This window comes from Conger conger, chromosome 3, assembly GCF_963514075.1.
Source record: "Conger conger chromosome 3, fConCon1.1, whole genome shotgun sequence".
In the NCBI taxonomy this organism is placed as follows: domain Eukaryota; kingdom Metazoa; phylum Chordata; class Actinopteri; order Anguilliformes; family Congridae; genus Conger; species Conger conger.
The window spans coordinates 79,400,895-79,421,430 of NC_083762.1; the positions used below are offsets into that span (position 1 = coordinate 79,400,895).

The following is a 20,536-nucleotide window of genomic DNA, read 5'->3' on the forward strand; positions in this document are numbered from 1 at the left end:
CGCCTGTTAACAGAATATGTGCCGCCCACTTGTCAAGGAAAAAACGGCAAAGTGTGACGGTGCACAAATGATACAGGTCTGGGGGCTATTTCATGAAGCTTTTTACAATTACCGAGCTAGCTGCATAACTGGAGCGGCTCTTTCGGCTTCAGTCCGTGTACCATATTTGGGAAGGATCTGGGGTTTGACTGCAGTATGCAGTTAGCCACGTAAGTCAGTAACCCTACCTCATGAAACAGGGTCTTTCTTAATTTACTGCGCAAAAAAAAAAAACAGCAGTGCTGAGCTTCAGATGCCCTGCAGGAGCAGAGCAGCCCTACGAAACAGGAGCCCACTGCGGGCAGGAGAGACAGGAGCCCACTACGGGCAGGAGAGACAGGAGCCCACCGCAGGCAGGAGAGACAGGAGCCCACTACGGGCAGGAGAGACAGGAGCCCACTACAGGCAGGAGAGACAGGAGCCCACTGCAGGCAGGAGAGACAGGAGCCCACTACAGGCAGGAGAGACAGGAGCCCACTGCAGGCAGGAGAGACAGGAGCCCACTGCAGGCAGGAGAGACAGGAGCCCACCGCAGGGAGGAGAGACAGGAGCCCACTACAGGGAGGAGAGACAGGAGCCCACTGCGGCCAGGAGAGACAGGAGCCCACTGCAGGGAGGAGAGACAGGAACCCACCGCAGGGAGGAGAGACAGGAGCCCACTGCAGGCAGGAGAGATGGGAGGATTAAAGCTGCGTCCATCCAGGCAGGAAAACTGCGTGGCCAGACCAGCCGGGGACGAGCGGCCGGGCGGGAAGCTCCGTCCCCCGGTCACGCTCCGGTGCTGATCGCTCGATGGAGCGGCGCCTTCTTAAGCGGGTATCTACAGCGCCAGAGCGCCTCGCAAATGAGCACGGGCCTCGTCTGCACACCGATTGGTTACTTAGGTGTGTGTGTCATTCCCAGAACCTCCCACCGCCGCCAGCTGAGTTTATTCTCTCTGTCTTCTTCTTCTTCTAAATATCTTTTTTTAATATTATTATTATTATTATTATTATTATTTATTGACCAATAATGCATAAGGCTGTCTGAAGCTGCTCCGACAGCCTTAGACATTGGTGTGAGAAGAGAAGAGATGGAAGGAAGAGAAAAAGAGGAAAGGAGCACATTTCAGAACGGAAAAATACAAGACAGTGTTTCCACAAACATAAGATAATAATAATACTATGCAAATCATAAAAAAATCACAAGCATAACAAAGAAAAAAAGAGGAAATGGAGGGGAACAAAAACAAAAGAAACAAAAGAAGACAATTAGGACTATAACGGCAATGTGTAATTAAGAAAGTGAGGAAGGTAATGAGATGAGAATGATTGGAGCTGAAGAGATTAAGTCTTCTTCTTCTTCTTCTTCTTGTGTAGCGCGGTCTTCCTCTATGGTGGAGGACTGAGCTCTCTGTTCGTCTCTCCCCTCAGTGTTCAGTTAGCACTCGAGTGCGAGCGCTCTTTCTCGCCGCGGCCTGTGTCCCTGCGTCTGCCCAAACGCCCGGGCAGTTTGACATCTTTAGTTACTACACGCACACGTCTTCATGCACCCGGGGGAGCAGGTGGGGGAAGGGGGGAAGGGGGGCTGGGTAGGGGGCGTTATTTTTAGGTGTCACCCGAAGAGGCCGTAAATCTGACGCCCCTTACCGACGACACGCGCTTGCTTCTCGAGCCAAACGGACCACACACACCTCCCCGTCTCCTCCCCATCTCCTCTCCTGCCGTTGTACTCCAGGTCGGACTCCAGCTCCCACTTCTCGGTCGTTCAGTTACGTCGCCGCGATCCCTGGGTGGCCTGGGGTTCGAATCCTGGCCTGAACATTAAACGTTGTCACCGAAAATGGAATCACTTTCAAGAGAGAAAAATTTACATTTTAAAGAAAATTTAAAACTGAAACCATTTGTCTGTACAAAGAAAGCAGTGTGGGCTTAAACAGAAAAAAAAATAGTATGCTGCTCTATATCTGAACTACTACATTTTATATTGAGTAGGCTGAGTATACTGTTTTTTCACATGGAATTAAGGACACACTGTGTGCTGTTTAAGCAAATGTTTTACAGTTGTTGAGTTACGTCACTGTGATCCGTGGGTGGCCTTGGTTTCTAAACCTCCCGGACATTGAATGATGTCACTGTAAATTGAATCGAATTTAATTGAATTGAACCGTTCAACTGTACAAAAAATCAGTGCGTGCTTAAACCCATGTGAATAGAAAAGTATGCTGATGTATACCTGAAGTACGCTATTTTATACTTAAGAATACTTGAGGTATACCTAAAGTTTATATTAAATATGTATACTATATACTATATTTCCATATGATATAGCAAAATGTCCAGTGTTAATTCAACACTAGCAGAGAAGATATGGTCCTACTGTGGGCCAGGGCATGAGCTTATGTACTCCGCCCGTAAGTGTTGATTTTACGCTGGACGTTTTACTGTGTGGGATAAGGCTAACATCGTAGAGATTTTAAGGTTGTCGGTACTGGTACTCGGCACTGATGCCTCCTCTGTGAGGTCCTCACTGCTCGCAGGAGAACTCTTCGGGTTCACGGCCCTTCAGCGTTTCGCCGACAGATTTCAGGCCGTCGGAGAGAGCGCGTTATTTCTCCCAGTCAACAGACCCGGGGCGGCGGAGCTCAGACACCCGGCCCTGACGAACGAGTCCTCTGGGCCCCCCCTCAACAAGCCCGTGCCAGTCTGTGCCAGTGGCCCGCAGCCAGGGGAGTGGGATTAAATTATCCCAAAAATTAAAAGGCCATATCTGCCTTGTCTCCGCTAACAGCTGTTTGCATTTTTCCTCCGCCCGCGCGCGTCGATGCGCTGTTAATTTATTTTTATTACCTGTTTTTATTAGCCTGGGCGGGAGGCGTTCGGGAGGGGGAGGGGGGGGGAGATCGGGCCTGAGTGCTAATTGGTGTACTGCGGAACTGCGTGTGAGGGAGGGGGCGTGTGTGTGTGTGTGTGTGTGGGGGGGGGGGGCGTGTGTGTGTGTGTGTATGGGGGCGTGTGTGTGTGTGTGTGTGGGGGCGTGTGTGTGTGTGTGTGGGGGCGTGTGTGTGAGTGTATGTGGTATGTGTGTGTGAGTGTGCCTGGGGGATGTACGTGTGTGTGTGTGTGTATGTGTGTGTGTGTACGTGGTATGTGTGTGTGTGTGTGTGTGTGTGTGTGAGTGTATGTGTGTGTGTGTGTGTGTGTGTGTGTGTGTGTGTGTGACTGTATGTGTGTGTGTGTGTGTGTGTGTATGTGTGGGGGGGGGGCTGTGTGTGTGAATGTGTGTGTGTGTGTGTGTGTGTGTCGGTGTGGGTGTGTGTGTGTGGGTTTGTAAGTGTGTGTGTGCCTGGGGGCTGTGTGTGTGTGTGTGTGTGTGTGTGTGTGTGTGTGTGTGCCTGCCTGTGGGATGTGTGTGTGTGTGTGTGTGTGTGTGTGTGTGCCTGGGGGATGTATGTGTGTGTGAGTGTGTGTGTGTGAGTGTGTGGGGGGGGGGGATTGTGGGAGTTAGAGGGTAGAGGGGGGAGAGGTGGAAACGGGGGGGAGCTACTGTAAGATGGAGGGAGGCAGAGAAGAGAGAGAAACAGGTGCACAGATGAGAGAGATAGAGAGAGAGGGAGAGAGAGAGAGAGATAGAGCGAGAGAGAGGGAGAGAGAGAGAGGGAGAGAGAGATAGAGAGAGGCAATTACACAGCGGGAGTGTCTGAGTGGGACTGCTGTGTTTCGGACCGTTTATTAAAATTTCATTGCAGAAGGGCTGCTGGTACTGTGGGCGATTAGAGGAGACAGTGTCTCTGTAACTTTACTGGAGCGCTGTGGGGTGTGTGTGTGTGTGTGTGTGTGTGTGTGTGTGTGTGTGTGTGTCTTTGTGTATGTGTGCTTATGTGTTTTTGTGTATTCGTGTGAGTACAGTATGTGTGTGTTTGTATTTGTGTATTCACGCAAGTGTGTGTGTGTGTGTGTGTGTGTGTCTTTGTGTATGTGTGCTTATGTGTTTTTGTGTATTCGTGTGAGTACAGTATGTGTGTGTTTGTATTTGTGTATTCACGCAAGTGTGTGTGTGTGTGTGTGTGTCTGTGTCTTTGTGTATTCACACAAGGGGATGTGTGCATGTGGGTATACTTGTGTCTGTGTGTGTGTGCATGCATTTGTGTATGTGTGCTTATGTGTTTTTGTGTATTCGTGTGAGTACAGTATGTGTGTGTTTGTATTTGTGTATTCACGCAAGTGTGTGTGTGTGTGTGTGTATTTCTGTATTCATGCAAGTGTGTGTGTGTGTGTGTGTGCATATGGGTTTGTGTATTCATGCAAGTGTGTGTGTGTGTGTGTGTGTGTGAGCGTGTGTGTGTGTGTGTGTGTGTGGCTACAATTGTTTGCCTTGGGAGGGAGAGCAGCAGTCAGTCTACTGCTGTTTATGAGAGACCCACCCAGATGAGTCACACAAACACGGGCGGACACGGGAGTCACACACAGGGCACAGATCTGCCCAAAAGCTGTGTTGTGATAGCTGGCGTGAGCAAATGCTATGAGGTGGCCTTCCTGTGCACAAAGCCCTGCTGACTCTTACTGATACAAACAGGTTCAATGCCGAGTACTGCAGCCCTCCACTGATCTCCCTGCTGGAAAATGCAGCTCTGCCAGCTGGAAAATTGAGCACGGCCAAGCTGGTCATAAAGCTGGTGTAGCTGGGTATGAGCTGGTCAATCAATATAGCCAAGCTGGTCATAAAGCTGGTGTAGCTGGGTATATGCTGGTCAATCAATATAGCCAAGCTGGTTATGAAGCAGGTCTAGCTGGGTATGAGCTGGTCAACCAGCTAGTTCTGGATGCTTGTCTGTGCTGGTAGCTGGTCAACCTGCTACCAGCTGTTTTAAAAAAACCATTTCAAAACAAAGCTTGAGTTGGTCAAACCACGGCAAGCTGGGAGCTGGTCTGTACTGGTCAACCAGCTACCAGCTGTTTCAAAAAACCTAGCGTGCGTTGTTTTTACACCGAACCTCCTGCTCTGTCGACTTGTAAAGAATTATCAGGCGGTTATGCTGGCGGACCTCCTCGAGCGAGGCGGTCGGTTCCCTACGCCCCGGCTCCCCGTCTCCCTGAAACGGGAATCGAGCAGAACTTCAAAGAAGCCGGCTTTTGAGGCATTATGCGGCGCTGAATCATGTTGACTTTCCAGATCAGTGTCTCCGCGCTGTTCATTGAGCGTTTTATTGAGCCACTTCTCTCTCCCTTTGTTTGAAATCGGCCTTGGAAGAGGCTGCAGTTCACCGGTTTTTACGACTGCTTTTCAATTAGGGCAGCGGAAAAACTCTCTATCTCACCCTCTCTCCCTCTCTCTCTCTCTCCCCCTCTCTCAATCTCTATCTCTGTCTACATCTCTCTTTCATTCTTTCTCGCACACACACAATTTTCCACAAATGTAGAATGTATTCTCTCTGAGGTTCAAACTGGCAGGATTAGCACTAGCACTGAGTCAAACACATTATACAGTGCTGCCAAACCATTTTAAGAAAATCTAAATATAAGACCAACTTTACTCTACAGCAAAAAGGTCCAATGAAAGGAAAATACTAATTTGCAATTATCATAAAAGGCCTAAATTATGATTATAATAGAAAGCCTAACTCGCGGTTAAAAGTAGAAGATCAAAATACGCTGTAACATTCCAATTTCATGATTTATATTAACAGCAAACAATGAAATCTGCAGACTGTAGACTAGCCGTCGAGCATTCTTAAGCAGTCTACACACTGCCTCTCCCCTCCTGACCTTCACCTTTGACCTCTGCAGAAACATTTTTCAGCACGGCTGTCTTATATTATTGGGCTAAAACTGTTCATTGAGGTTCTCGTGCTTTGCTACTGCAAGCACAATCCCCAGCTACAGTGGTTAAACCCACAAGACGACAATAATGAAGCTTTTTAACACAATTGCTGTTCGTACACTTAGCAATCTAAAGAGTGTTGACTTGTGTTTGATCAGGAAGCATAGTTGACTAATAAACATGTACTGTATGCAGTGGTTACGCGGTCGTCAAGTGAAGTGCACGACTGTTGTTCTTCTGTTCAGTTCAGCTAATCCACGCTCATTAGCTCCTCGTTTCGCGGTAAAGATGCTTGTGTCATGATATCTACAAGCTGCGCAATCCCTGTCTCTGATAAGCGCGTCCACCGTAAAAATGGAGGCATTGTCTGTGTCTACACGCTAATCTCTGAAATCCTATCCCTGTTGGAGGTGATATCCAGGCTCCAAAGCTGGCCGCGATGCCAGCCCGTCTCTGTGATATAGGAGAGTGTAAATGTTAGAGAGCTGGATATACCCCAGTGTTAGGATGTTTTTCATCTTCTCCCTCCCCCCCTCTCTCTCTCTCTCTGTCTCTGTCTCCCTCTGTCGCTCTCTATCTCTCTCTATCGGTCTGTCTATCTCTCCTTCACTCTCTGTCTATATCTTTCTTTTTTTCTGTCATTCTCTCTCCATCAATTTCAATTTTTTTTTCTATTTCAAAGTGCTTTATTGGCATGGCAAACACAGCAGGGGTTACATAGTAGAGGTACTGTGTACCATGTGGAGGATAGATTATGGATTAGTTTTAAAAGGCCTATCTCTCTCTCTCCCACTCTCTGTCACTCTCTCTCTCTCTCTCTCTCTCTCTCTCTCTCGCTCAATTCAATTAAAAAATGGTTTATTGGCATGACTGTGCGCAAACAATATTGCCAAAGCAATTAACAATAGAACAATTAACAATGACCCATAAAGCATAGGATTAATGCACTGGAATAAAATGTATATAAAAATGAATACATAAATAATAAATAACCAAATCTACAGACAATCTCCATGAATGTTTAAATGACGAACACTAATCTCTCTCTCTCGCTCTCTGTCCCTCTCTCGCTCTCTCTGTCCCTCTCTCTCTGTCTCTGTTTCTTTTCTCTGTCTCTCTGTCTCTTTCTCTCTCTCTCTCTCTCTGTCCCTCTCTCTCTGTCTCTGTTTCTTTTCTCTGTCTCTCTGTCTCTCTGTCTCTCTCTCTCTCTCTCTCTGTCCCTCTCTCTCTCTCTTGCTCTCTGTCCCTCTTTCTCTCTCTCTCTCTCTGTCCCTGTCTCCCCCTCTCTCTCGCTCTCTCTCTCTCTGTCTCTCTCTCTCTCCCTCCCTCCCTCTGTCGGTGTAGAGACGCTCTGTGAGGAGGTGTAGGCCTCTGAGCACCCGGTGCGGGTGCTGCCTGTCGCCCAGCCTCAGTAGCTCCGTCAGGGCCGCGATGCTCGCCGTGCCGTTACCCAGCTGGTGGAGCGGGAGCCACCGCTACCCCACGCCCCTCACCCCCCGAACCGAACACGCGACACCGCCACCGTCTTCTCATCCGCCGTGGGGGGGGGATAATCTCCCGGGGAAGGCGTTATTACCAGGGCCGCCGCGTCCTCCGTTTCACAGGCGAGGGGTTATGATCCTGAGAGCGCTCCGCGCGGCCCTGATAGCCGAGGCCCTGTCACTGCTGCAGCGCGGCCTAATCCCGCCGAGATCAGGGTTACACCGTCTGCTTTCTGGAACCTTCCCCTGGCTGAGCTGGGCTGGGCTGGGCTGAGCTGGGCTGGGCTGGGCTGGGCTGAGCTGGGCTGGGCTGGGCTGGGCTGGGCTGGGCTGGGCTGGGCTGGGTTGTGCTGGGCTGGGCTGGGTTGTGCTGGGCTGGGCTGGGCTGGGCTGGGCTGAGCTGAGCTGGGCTGGGCTGGGCTGAGCTGGGCTGAGCTGTGCTGGGCTGGGCTGGGCTGGGTTGTGCTGGGCTGGGCTGGGCTGGGCGTGACAGCAGAGGATCAGTGGGCCTGGTGATGTGAAGGGGTGCTCTGGGGGCGGTTTGGGGAGGGGGGAGGGTGGCTATATAACAGGCGTGGAGGCTTTTTTCACCTCTCTATGCAATGCAACAGACCCCCCTAAAGCACCACGAGGAGATTTCCTACAGTGAAGCTGGAGGTTATTATTGTGCTGCCTGGCTACTAGGCAGCAGACAGACTATCTCGTGCCCTCTCTCCCTCTCTCTCTCTCTCTCTCTCTCTTTCTCTCCCTCTCCCTCTCTCTCTCTCCCCCTCTCTCACTCTCTGTCTCTCTCCCTCTCTCTCCCCCCTCTCTCCCTCTCTCCCCCTCTCTCTCTCTCTCTCTCTCTGTCTCTCTCACTCTCACACACTGGCGTCCCATCAGCAAATTAGCCGAATAAAGAGGCCCTCTTCACCAGGTCGTTTGAGTGGCTAATTACTCATCAACGCACGCTGTGTGGGGAGAGGGAGAGAGAGGGAGAGACAGAGAGAGAGAGGGAAGGGAGAGGGGGGAGAGAGAGACAGAGGGAGAGAAAGAGACAGAGAGGGAGAGGGAGGGAGAGAGAGAGACAGAGAGAGAGAGGGAAGGGAGAGGGGGAGAGAGAGGGAGTGGGAGGGAGAGGGAGAGAGACAGATAGAGAGGGCGAGGGAGAGGGGGAGCAAGAGAGAGAGCTATCAGTTTGCATCAAGAGGTACAGCTTCAAACAGCCTCTGATGAAAGCCAGAGCACTTTAATTAAAGCCTATTTGTATAAAAAATGTATTTGAAGCCTAAAATGGATGAGGGAGCGGGGTGGGGGGGGGGGGGTAGCATTTTGGGAGGAGATACAGGCGCGTTAGTTGAGATAATGTGCTGACTTCATTATTCCGCGCAGAGAGCTGGGTCCTGGCGGAGATCGCTGATCACTCGTCTCCGAGCCGCGAGCGCTAACAACCGCCGCCGTGGGCTCCCCGGGTCCTCCAGCGGCCCACAATGCACCGCGCTGCAATCCCTGGGCCCTCTCAGCACTATCGCAGACATTTCACTGCTCGGTCCCTCTGATTTATGTACGGAGTACAGCTGCCTGGCAGTCTGCCACCGTGCATTAGGAAATATATCAATTCTTACGGCCTGTATGTTTGCACATAAAAAACTATATAACGCAGCGTTTGTGACAGACATAATAATATATTTAATTTGTGAAAACGTGCGCGTAAAGTCAGTGCAGCATGTCCTGTATAAAGGCCTGGTCTTGTGCGAGTGGGTGTGTGTACACCCTGCAAATGTGCAAATGCTTGATTTGATCGATTATCGGAAAATAGTGCATGGATGGATCTGTTTATTTTGTGGTGCTGAAAGCTACAGTGTTCCCTGCTGTTTATTTGTCTGTCTGTGTAACAGTCACACCTGCCTTGTCTCTGATTGGCCGAGTCTCTACCGAAGGCTGGCTATGTGTTGAATCAGGGTAGATAGTTGCGAAATATTTTCGGTCCCAACCAATGCACCAAACCTCAACCATGTCCATCCCAACCCTCGAACGATGTGTCCTTCTTTCCTCCTTCGTGTCCTACCCCGGACGTATGGGGGGAGGAGACAAGTGGAGGAAAGGAGGATACATCTTTTAGAGTATTGTGACTCTCTCTCTCTCTTTCTCTCTCTTCAAAGGCAGCTGTGGGAGAGATGATTGCATATTTGTGCATTTGTTGTAGTGCACGTTTTGCCGGATTAATACTTTTGAAATGTACCCTACACAACACTGTATGTACAAGTACTCCATATATTATAGCATTTTAGTGGTTTAATGAATATCATTTCATACGTACTCACAGTAAATTTAGAAATGATGTTATTCTTTATGTCTCCAAGTAAGATGAATGTATGTCATTTACCCTTCAGTGCGATCTGAGAATTTCTCATTTGAATTTACGACGTGTCGCGTCAAACAGGCAACAAGCAACGTTTTTTAAAGAAAATGGTTTAACTGCATAGTCGATTGCGATTTGGCAAGAACAAGGCCGTTTTTAGACTTAGTTCCAAAGTGTATTAGGGATGATCAATTCAATTTTGGGTGGGGGTGCAGGTGCGGGGGGGGGGGGGGGGGGCAGGAAAAACGATTTCCTTTCTCACGGTTGGCTCCACATTGCGGTCCTTGTGGTGATTGTTGTAACAAACGTGCTCACATGTTACACGCCGACCAACACACCGGACAAAGGCACTGCCTCCAGCTCGCCCTCACACAGACGCCCGCGCTATACAGGACTTCCTTGTTCGGCATATTGCACTTTATTTAAGTAATGCTTCTCAGCAATGTTCATTTGAAAGAGTCGGGGGCCCCGCGAAAGCCTTTGATTTATGTTCGTATGCAAATGCGCTCCTCTGTGGTGAAACGGCGACATTCTCTTAAAAACTGGGGAGAAAAAGAAAAAAAAAGGTCTTATCACGCAGAGACAGATGCTGAGCTAAATTTGTATTTCTTAGTTTCCGCAAAATGGGAACAAAGTGGGGAACACTGTAAGTGCCCACGACGCGCTCCATCGCATTTTAAGAGTTTGATTATTGAACTGTGGCAGCTGTAATTTACACTGATGAGACTGGATAAAAGGAGACTGCCGGGTTTTCCTCATTCCTGTCCCAGTTGCTGTTGTGTTTTTGCCACGACCGCCAAAGGCCGGGGACTAATATCTAAACTAGCTGTCCCCCGCGATAAAGGAACAATGTTGTCAAGGTTTTTTAGTTTTTTTTCACCGAGATTACCGAATAGACACTTAGTGACAGTGCGCTTTTATAGCAAGCCGTTCTTCATCCTGAGAAATAATGCTTTCTCGACACAAAAAAGAAAAAGAAAAAGAAACAACGTCGGCCATTTTCTATTGTGACAACAGCCTGGTTCCTATTATCATGGTTTATTTCTCGGGAAATGGGGTGAAGTCGGGGGGTGAGAGGGACAAGGGGCGGGGGGGGGGGGGGTTGTCGAGCTGAAATAGCCTCGGAACTGATAGTTTTGTAAATAATCTGTCGTCTCCTGTTATGGAGTGTAAATAAAAAATAAAAATCCACGGCTGGTTTGCTTCGCCTCCCCCCGGAAATCAAGGCCGCGCTAAATTTGGGGCAGAACGGTTCACGGCTCCGGAGAGCTCCCGCGGAGAAACCGCCATCAATCACCGCGGTAATCACCCACCTCTGAAGACCGGCCGGGGCAGGTGGCTCGGTCAGCCCGCCCCGGCGCAAATCGCTCCGAAGGTCTTAGCGAGCGGAGCGACGCGGATCACGGGCTGTGTAAACAATCCCGAGGTGGGGGGTTAGGGAATATTTTGACAGCCTGGCCGTGTCACTGCCTTTATAGTCAATCTGAACCTGCCCAGGCCCTCCAGGGAAACGTGTGATTTAGCGGTTATGGCGTACAAGCAACCAGCCTGTTCCTGTTCCTGGAGATCTACAGTCCTGTGGGTTTTCACTCCAACCCTGACACAGTGCACCTCATTCAGCAGCTAGAGTAGGACTGCCCAACACTATTCCTGGAGATCTACAGTCCTGTGGGTTTTCACTCCAACCCTAACAAAACCCTAACTTCAAGAACAGGGTTGGGTAGCCTTGCTCTAGCTGTTGAATGAGGTGTCCTTTTTGTAGGGGTGGAGTGAAAACCTTCAGGATGGTGGATCTCCAGGAACAGGGTTGGGCAGCCCTGCTCTAGCTGTTGAATGAGGTGTACTGTGTTAATGTTGGAGTGAAAACCCACAGGACTGTAGCTCTCCAGGAGCAGGGTTGGTTCCCACTGGTGGTGATTTTAAGAGGGGGGTGTGGCTCATATTTCTTGGTGACGAGTAGTTTACTCAATTCCATGTCCTCATAGAGTCCGTTAAAAAGGGAAGGCAGCCTGGCCCAGGTGGATGTACTGTGCTGGAGAGGGATTTAGGCCAGAGTTTGTACAGACAGTGCAGACAGATAATTCCCTTCACACATTCTTGTTACCTCCATTCTGCATCTACACTGGGCAGGCTAGCAGAGGATGGCTACAGCCGGGTTCCTCCCGAGATTTCATCCCCTCGGGTAGTTATTGGTGCCATCGTTCTCTCCCCACTGTTTTACATCTCTTTGAGGGTTCAGTCCTGGTGTTTGCATTGTCTTTGCCCTTCTGCCGCCCTGTAAAGTGTCTTTCTGTAAAAAAAAAAAAAAGCGCTATGCAAATAAAATGGACTTGTCTTGTTGTAGAGATTTGGGCCTGAGATTGTATACACGGTCTTGGATGGAGATTTGGCCTGAGGTTGTATACACAGTCTTGGATGGAGATTTGGCCTGAGGTTGTATACACTGTGCAGGGTTGGGATTGGGGCTTGTGGTTCTGTGCAGGGCTGGGATTGGGCTCTGTGGTTCTGTGCAGGGTTGTGATTGGGGTCTGTGGTTCTGTGCAGGGTTGGGATTGGGGTCTGTGGTTCTGTGCAGGGTTGGGATTGGGGTCTGTGGTTCTGTGCAGGGTTGGGATTGGGGTTTGTGGTTCTGTGCAGGGTTGGGATTAGGGTCTGTGGTTCTGTGCAGGGTTGGGATTGGGCTCTGTGGTTCTGTGCCGGGCTGGGATTGGGCTCTGTGGTTCCGTGCTGACCCGCTCCCTCTCTCGGCAGACCTGCCTGGAGCTGGAGCGCTACCTGCAGACGGAGCCCAAGCGGCTGTCGGAGCTGTTTGACGAGGAGCTGGACTGCCTGCTGACCCCGGCCTTCCTGAAGGGCGACGGCGGCGAGGACGACCTCTCCGACCCGCTCCTCCCGGGCCTCAGCACCCCGCCCCCGCCGCCGCTGCTGCTCGCCAAGCCCGCCTCCGCGGCCGCCAGGACCGCCTCCGCGCCCGCCAAACCCGCCGCCGCGCCCGAGGACGGGCTGCTGGCGGGCGCGAGCGCCGCCCAGCTGAGCGCGGCCGTCACCTCCCTCACGCCCCCCTCGTCCCCCGAGCTCGGCCGCCACCTGGTCAAGCCGCAGACGCTCACCGCCGCCGCCGACGGCACGCTCACGCTCAAGCTGGTCGCCCGCAAGACGGGCGGGCCGGTGGCCGCGCACGCGCTGCCCGCCCTCTCCGCCAGGGGGCAGCGCGGCGACGCGGAGCCGTGCGGCGGCATCGGCGCGCTCATCGGAGGGGAGGTGCCGGAGAACAAGAAGAGGGTCCACCGCTGCCAGTTCAACGGCTGCAGGAAGGTCTACACCAAGAGCTCGCACCTGAAGGCGCACCAGAGGACCCACACGGGTGAGGGCCCGGCTTTTGTTACGGCTGTTTAGCTGACGCTCTTATCCAAAGCAACTTACAGTTGATGAGGCTAGGTAGGGGACAATCCCCCCCTGGAACAATGTGGGGTTACAGGCCATGCTCGAGGGCCCAATAGCTGAACTGATCTTATTATCGTGGCAACACTTCAGCTCCCAGTCAAACACTTTAACCATTTGGCTATAGGCTGCCCCAGTCTCTTTACTGTACATCCTGGACTGTTGACTCATAGGGTTTTGAGGCGATCAAATATGTAACTGCTTTGGTTTCAAATCCTTTTCTACGCTTCACTGAGCTTGTCTTGTGTATTGGGCAAAAAAAAACCCCTTCTGATCCTCTTGGTTGGCTCAGTTGAGCCACAGACAGGCATTTGAATGCAAAACAATTTGACCCAGGTCTGGTTCTGAGTTGTAATTGCCCAAAGGAGGCAGAAAAATGATCCAAAAAAACCTCAAAATAGATTAGCAATGGGTCTTGATTTGCGACTACAGAACATCAGACCCGTTCTCCGAAGACGGTGTCGACGTATGTAACAGCGACTATTTTTAAGACCTCATTTATTTTTGCCATATGCTTCATTGCAAAGCTGCCTGGGGGTTTATAATTAGTCATGTTGATTGTCATATTCAGGCTTTGGCACGCGATCCGAGTTTCCGTAGGAGATACATAATGAATGCCTCCTTTGGGTGCGGACCCCAGTCTAGGAGTTTTGGGACCCCCCACCCCCCTTCGGGCGGACTATCGCTCACCCACTGAGAGCTCAAAGAATGTGCCGTAGGCCTTGGTCCGATCCCACACACACACGCACACACACACACACACACACAGCCTTTTTAAACCACCAGCAGACTGAATAATTGCACGATGATTGATGGATCGACTAGGCCCGAGCGCCACCTCCCCCGTTAATTCGGTTACGTTCCGCTAACCGCCGCTAACCGCCTTCCCCTTCGAGACGACGCCGGGCTGGCGGGTGGCGGTGTCCCCTACCTGAACCTCCCGCGCGCCACGCGCTAACGTCACCGCGCGACCCCCACCGTGATGAAGCCCCGGCCGGCGGTAGTCTTCTGTTCGCCGGTGACTCGGCAGATTCCGCAGAGCGAGCGGTAGCGTTAGCGGTGGCTTTTAGCGGTTGCTATTGCTAACCCATTAGCGGTTGCTAACGCTAACGCGTTAGCGGTTGCTATTGCTAACCCATTAGCGGTTGCTAACGCTAGCACATTAGCGGTTGCTATCGCTTTAGCGGTTGCTAACGCTAATACTTTAGCGGTTGCTATTGCTAACCCATTAGCGGTTGCTAACGCTGACACATTAGCGGTTGCTAACGCATTAGCGGTCGCTAACGCGACAACTGACGCAAGCAAACTCCGCCGTCAGAGACAGAAGGAGGGGGAGAGAGAGAGGGAGGGAGGGAGGGTTGGAGAAAGAAAAAAATAAAACACCCCGAAGCGGTCACAGCGTCGAGTGCTTCCCCCGTTCGTTCATTACGAGGCAAGTTGAGAGATGTAATTAGCTTAATCCTATTTTTTGGTTTATTATTTTCATAAATTACCGACACACAGTGAGATTAAGATTAGCTGCGGATTTAAGTAGTCTGCACGGAAACGACATGCTTCTGCTCCGGTTTATGAATGGCATTTGCCTGCCAGATAAGCAATCGCACAATGGGCTTTTTGGGAGGTTGGAAGTACTACATCTCTCTCTCTCTTTGACACACACAGACACACTCTCACACTTTCTTTTTATCTCTCTCACCCACTCTCTTTCCCCTTCTTTCTCATACACACTCACTCTCACTCTTTCTTCCTCTCTCTTTCTCTCTACCTCCCTTCTCTCTTTCTCCTTGGCCTTCTCTTTCCTTTTCTCTCTCTCTTTCGCACACACACTCACATTTTCTTTTTATCTCTCTCCTACACTAACTCACTCTTTCTTCCTCTCTCTCTTGCTCTCTCTCTCTCTCTCTCTCTCTCTCTAGCACCCTTCTCTCTTTTTCAACTTGGCCTTCCCTTCCTCTTTTCTCTCCCTCTCTCTCTTCTCTCTCCCTCTCTCTTTTCTCCATGGCCGGCGCCTGAGATCTTCAGGAGGGAGCTGATGGGCCTTAAATGGCTTTTACCCTGCGCTGTTAACAAGCTCAGAGATCATAATGGCTTGTTCTATCTCCAGTTGGCTGCAGAAATGTAATTAACTGCAGAACAGGCACCTGTGAGGCTGCTGGTCTGAGTGGGGAAGGTGGGGTGGGGGGGGTGGGGTGGGGGGGGGGGGGGGGGTTGCTAGGAAACCACATCAGCACCAGACCAGAGCTGGTAATTGGCTGATGATTTGCTGCTCTTGGTTTTCCAGCCTCAGCTTGCCGTAGTGATGCCCCCCACCGCCACCACCCACCCCCTACCCCCTACCCCCCACCCAATGCCCCCAAAGCAACCCCCCCCCACACACAATCCTTCCTCCTATCCAGCCCATCCTCCCTCAGTTTGGGTTGCCAGGCAACTGCATCACACTCTGCCAGCGCGAGCCGTAATTGGCTGGTGGCGCTGGCGTGTCCGTGGGTGCCGTCTCCTCTGTTTTCTTTTTCCTTTGCCTGGTTGCTAGGCGACTGCATCATGCATCCTCTCCCCCCCCCCCTCCCTCCCCCTTCTCCTCCCCCAAGATATAATTGGCTGGTGTTTTGCGATTGCCGTGGGTGTGCATTCAAGCCTGCTCCGCTGCCGTTCGGTGCGGGGAGGGGGGGAATCTCTGGACAATTACTACGAGTGTGTGTGTGTGTGTGGGGGGGGGGGGGGGGGTGAGCCCTATTCTGTCTCACACCTGTGTCCCCACCGCTCTCCAGACTGCTGTGTAGAGTAGAGTAGGCCTCAGACCCTCAGAGAGAGCCCCCTGCCTCAGACCCCCAGAGAGAGCCCCCAGCCTCCGACCCTCAGACCCTCAGAGAGAGCCCCCTGTCTCAGACCCTCAGAGAGAGCCCCCTGTCTCAGACCCCCAGAGAGAGCCCCCTGTCTCAGACCCCCAGAGAGAGCCCCCTGCCTCAGACCCTCAGAGAGAGCCCGCTGCCTCAGACCCCCAGAGAGAGCCCCCTGCCTCAGCCTCAGACCCTCAGAGAGAGCCCCCTGCCTCAGCCTCAGACCCCCAGAGAGAGCCCCCTGTCTCAGACCCCCAGAGAGAGCCCCCTGCCTCAGACCCTCAGAGAGAGCCCCCTGCCTCAGACCCTCAGAGAGAGCCCCCTGCCTCAGACCCTCAGAGAGAGCCCCCTGCCTCAGACCCTCAGAGAGAGCCCCCTGCCTCAGACCCTCAGAGAGAGCCCCCTGCCTCAGACAGAGCTGGTGGGACCCATCCACCATCCATACCCTTCATTTCCCCCACGAAGGAGGGTGCTGTGAACTTCTGGATGTTCCGTCCTTCGGCAAAAGGCCTATATATCAGCAAAGGGAGAAATTTTATATACTCAAAAACGTATGTGAACTATAATCTGTCATGGGGCTCCCCAACCCCAACCCCAGCCCTGCTCCTGGAGACCTGCTGGCCTGCAGGTTTCCACTTCCACCCTAATTTGGCACAACTGATTTGGCTAATTAGCCCGCAGGATGAGATCTCTCGCTGTTGAATGAAGCTGTGCTTTGTTAGAGTCATAGTGGACGCCTGCAGGACAATAGACTTCCAGGGGCAGGTCGGGCAGTCCTGAGGTTGGGCAGTATGATATTGGTGTGCATCCAGTCCTGCTCATTAGACCACAAAAAGCATTAGGGGAAAGAAGTATAGCGATGCATTGGCTTATTATCTTGATGGTTTTTCACAAATAAAACTGATACCAGTGTGTGGCTGCAGTTTTGATTTCTGCTCAATTAATGTGCAGTCTTCCACCAAAAAAGGGTATACCTGCTGACATTCCTTTTCATATCACTGTCGATAAATATGAGATTTATGGTAATGTGACCAGGCACCATAATTATGCAGCAATCCTTCGTTCCAAAGCGGGGGATGTCGCTGCGGATGGAGGTCCCTCGCTGTATGAGATATGAGGATCAGAAGAGGCGCAGATTAAAAGATTACGCTTATGAACGATTTCTGGCCTCTTTTACATTTACGCCGCATCACCCAGTCCCGTCAAAGTCACGTGACCCTTCACCGCACGTGGCATCGTAAGTGATTTACGGCAATAGATTAACGACAGATTAGCGCGTTAATCCAGGATATTAACACAAATCATCTCATCCCGCTGTAAAGCGGGGCTGCCAATTATCGAACGACAATCAGGGAGGTGTTTACATTCAAATATGCTGAAAATATAGCATAATTCAGTATTTCCTCATATGATATGTCTAAAGGCCCAATTTTATAAACTAATGGTTCTATTTTATGACATAACATTACTAGCACATAAAACAAAACAAAAAAACAAACTTTAGTCCAATTTAATATTAAAGGAGGTAAGAAGATGGCATTCTCTTAGTAACCGCCTGGCCTTCAGAAGATTCCAGAATTCCTCGTTTTACAGAGCTCACTCACTGGACACCTGCAGAAGTGCGCTGTGCTGTTTCAAGGGCCTTTTCTCACTCTGTAAATAAAACAGACTCCCATGACACGGCCACACAAAGACCCAGTTACCTCGCCCGGAAAAGGGAAACCGGGGCCCCCTGCTGGAGCCAGACCCGGGAGGGGAGCTCGTCGGCGAGCGTCTGGTGGCCGGGCCTTATCCCATGGGGCCCGGCCGGGCACAGCCCGAACTGGTCACGTGGGGTCGCCGCCCTGTGGGCTCACCACCTGCAGGGGTCGGCATCGGAGTCGGGTGCTTTGCCCAACGGGCAGTAGGCAAAGGCGGGGATCTGGGCGTGCTGATCCTCGGCGTCGCAGACTGGTTCTGGGGACGTGGAACGTCACCTCTCTGGTGGGGAAGGAACCTGAGCTAGTGCGGGAGGCGGAGCGGTACCAACTAGATATAGTTGGGCTCACCTCCACGCACAGTACTGGTTCCGGAACCAAACTCCTGGAGAGGGGCTGGACTCTGTTCTTTTCTGGAGTTGCTCAAGGTGAGAGGCGCCGGGCGGGTGTGGGGATACTCACAAGCCACCGGCTGAGCGCCACTGTGTTGGAGTTCCACCCGGGGAACGAGAGGGTCGCTTCTCTGCGACTACGTGTCGCTGGGGGGAAGGCTCTGACTGTCATTTGTGCGTATGCACCAAATGGCAGTTCAGAGTATCCGGCCTTCTTGGAGTCACTGGGTGGCATCCTGGAAAGGGTGCCACCCGGAGACTCCATAGTTCTGCTGGGCGACTTCAACGCTCACGTGGGCAATGACGGAGAAACCTGGAGGGGGGTGATTGGGAGGAACGGCCTGCCTGATCTGAACCCAAGCGGTGTTTTGTTATTGGACTTCTGTGCTGGCCATGGATTGTCGATAACAAACACCATGTTCGAGCATAGGGTAGCTCATAAGTGTACTTGGTACCAGAGCACCTTAGGCCAAAGATCGATGATCGACTTTGTGGTCGTATCATCAGACCTGCGGCCGTATGTCTTGGACACTCGGGTGAAGAGAGGAGCAGAGCTGTCAACTGATCACCACCTGGTGGTGAGTTGGATCAAGTGGCCGGGGAGGCTGCCTGACAGACCCGGTAAACCCAAACGTGTAGTGAGGGTGAACTGGGAACGTCTGGCGGAGGCCCCTGTTCGCGAGGTCTTCAACTCCCACCTCCGGAAGAACTTCTCACGCATCCCGGGGGAAGCTGGGGACATGGAGTCCGAGTGGGCCATGTTCAAAGCCTCCATTGCAGAGGCGGCAAGCAGGAGCTGTGGTCAGAAGGTCATCGGTGCCTGTCGGGGCGGCAACCCAAGAACCCGCTGGTGGACACCAGCGGTGAGGGAGGCCGTCAAGCTGAAGAAGGAGGCCTTTCGGGCTTGGCTGGCCCGGGGGTCCCCTGAAGCAGCAGACAGGTACCGGGTGGCCAGAAGGGCTGCAGCTTCGGCAGTCACTGAAGCAAAAACCCGGGTATGGGAGGAGTTCGGGGAGGCTATGGAGAAGGACTTTCGGTTGGCCTCGAGGAAGTTCTGGCAAACCATCCGACGACTCAGAAAGGGAAAGCAGGGCTTGTCTCAGGCTGTTTTCAGCAGGGGAGGAGAACTGCTGACCCGGACTGGGGATATTGTCGGACGGTGGAAAGAGCACTTCGAGGAGCTCCTGAACCCGAACAACACGTCCTCTGTGGAAGAGGCAGAGCCTGAAGACTCGGGGGACTCTGCACCTATATCCCTGGCGGAAGTTGCTGAGGTAGTCAAAAAGCTCCTCAGTGGCAAGTCGCCGGGTGTAGATGAGATTCGCCCTGAGATGCTGAAGGCTCTGGACATTGTTGGGCTGTCTTGGCTGACACGCCTCTTCAGTGTCGCGTGGAGATCGGGGACAGTACCTGTAGAGTGGCAGACCGGGGTGGTGGTCCCCATTTTCAAGAAGGGGGATCGGAGGGTGTGCTCCAATTACCGGGGTATCACACTCCTCAGCCTCCCTGGGAAAGCTTACTCTAGGGTACTGGAAAGGAGGCTCCGACCGACGGTCGAACCTCGGATTCAGGAGGAGCAATGTGGCTTCCGTCCTGGCCGTGGAACAGTGGACCAGCTCTTTACCTTGGCAGGGTTGCTGGCGGGGTCATGGGAGTTTGCCCATCCAGTCCACATGTGCTTCGTGGACTTGGAGAAGGCTTTCGACCGTGTCCCCCGGGGAACCCTGTGGGGTGTACTGCGGGAGTATGGGGTACCGGGGCCGTTGTTACGAGCCATCCGGTCCCTGTATAACCAAAGTGAGAGCTGTGTCCGCATTCTCGGCACAAAGTCAAGCACGTTTCCGGTGGGTGTTGGACTCCGCCAAGGTTGCCCCTTGTCACCGGTCCTGTTTGTGGTATTCATGGACAGGATCTCAAGGCGCAGCCGAGGTCAGGAGAGTGTCCGGTTTGGTGACCTCAGAATCGCATCTCTGCTTTTTGCGGATGATGTGGTTCTGCTGGCTTCATCGGACCGTGACCTTCAGCACGCACTGGAGCGGTTTGCAGCCGAGTGTGAAGCGGCCGGGATGAGAGTCAGCACCTCCAAGTCCGAGGCCATGGTTCTCTGCCGGAAAACGGTGGATTGCTCCCTCCGGGTTGGGAACGAGTCTTTGCCCCAAGTGAAGGAGTTCAAGTATCTCGGGGTCTTGTTCACGAGTGAGGGTAGAAGGGAGCGTGAGATCGACAGGCGGATCGGTGCAGCGTCAGCAGTAATGCGGGCGTTGCACCGGACCGTTGTGGTGAAGAAGGAGCTGAGCCGGAAGGCGAAGCTCTCGATTTACTGGTCGATCTACGTCCCAACCCTCACCTATGGTCACGAGCTTTGGGTAGTGACCGAAAGAACGAGATCGCGTATACAAGCGGCCGAAATGAGCTTCCTCCGTAGGGTGGCCGGGCTCAGCCTTAGAGATAGGGTGAGGAGCTCGGACATCCGGAGGGAGCTCGGAGTAGAGCCGCTGCTCCTTCGCGT

At 52.3% G+C, this 20,536-nt stretch overlaps 1 protein-coding gene across 1 annotated transcript in view; it reads left to right on the top strand.

The window, feature by feature from the left end:
- Nucleotides 1-713: 713 nt before the first annotated feature.
- The window catches only part of klf7b (Kruppel like factor 7b), a 30,017-nt gene continuing 10,194 nt past the window's right edge, over nucleotides 714-20,536 (top strand). The window contains exons 1-4 of the mRNA XM_061234143.1: nucleotides 714-817; nucleotides 1,452-1,528; nucleotides 2,558-2,721; nucleotides 12,412-13,024. Coding sequence (XP_061090127.1) covers nucleotides 714-817; nucleotides 1,452-1,528; nucleotides 2,558-2,721; nucleotides 12,412-13,024 — 958 coding nt within the window. The remainder of the gene's footprint in view (nucleotides 818-1,451; nucleotides 1,529-2,557; nucleotides 2,722-12,411; nucleotides 13,025-20,536) is intronic.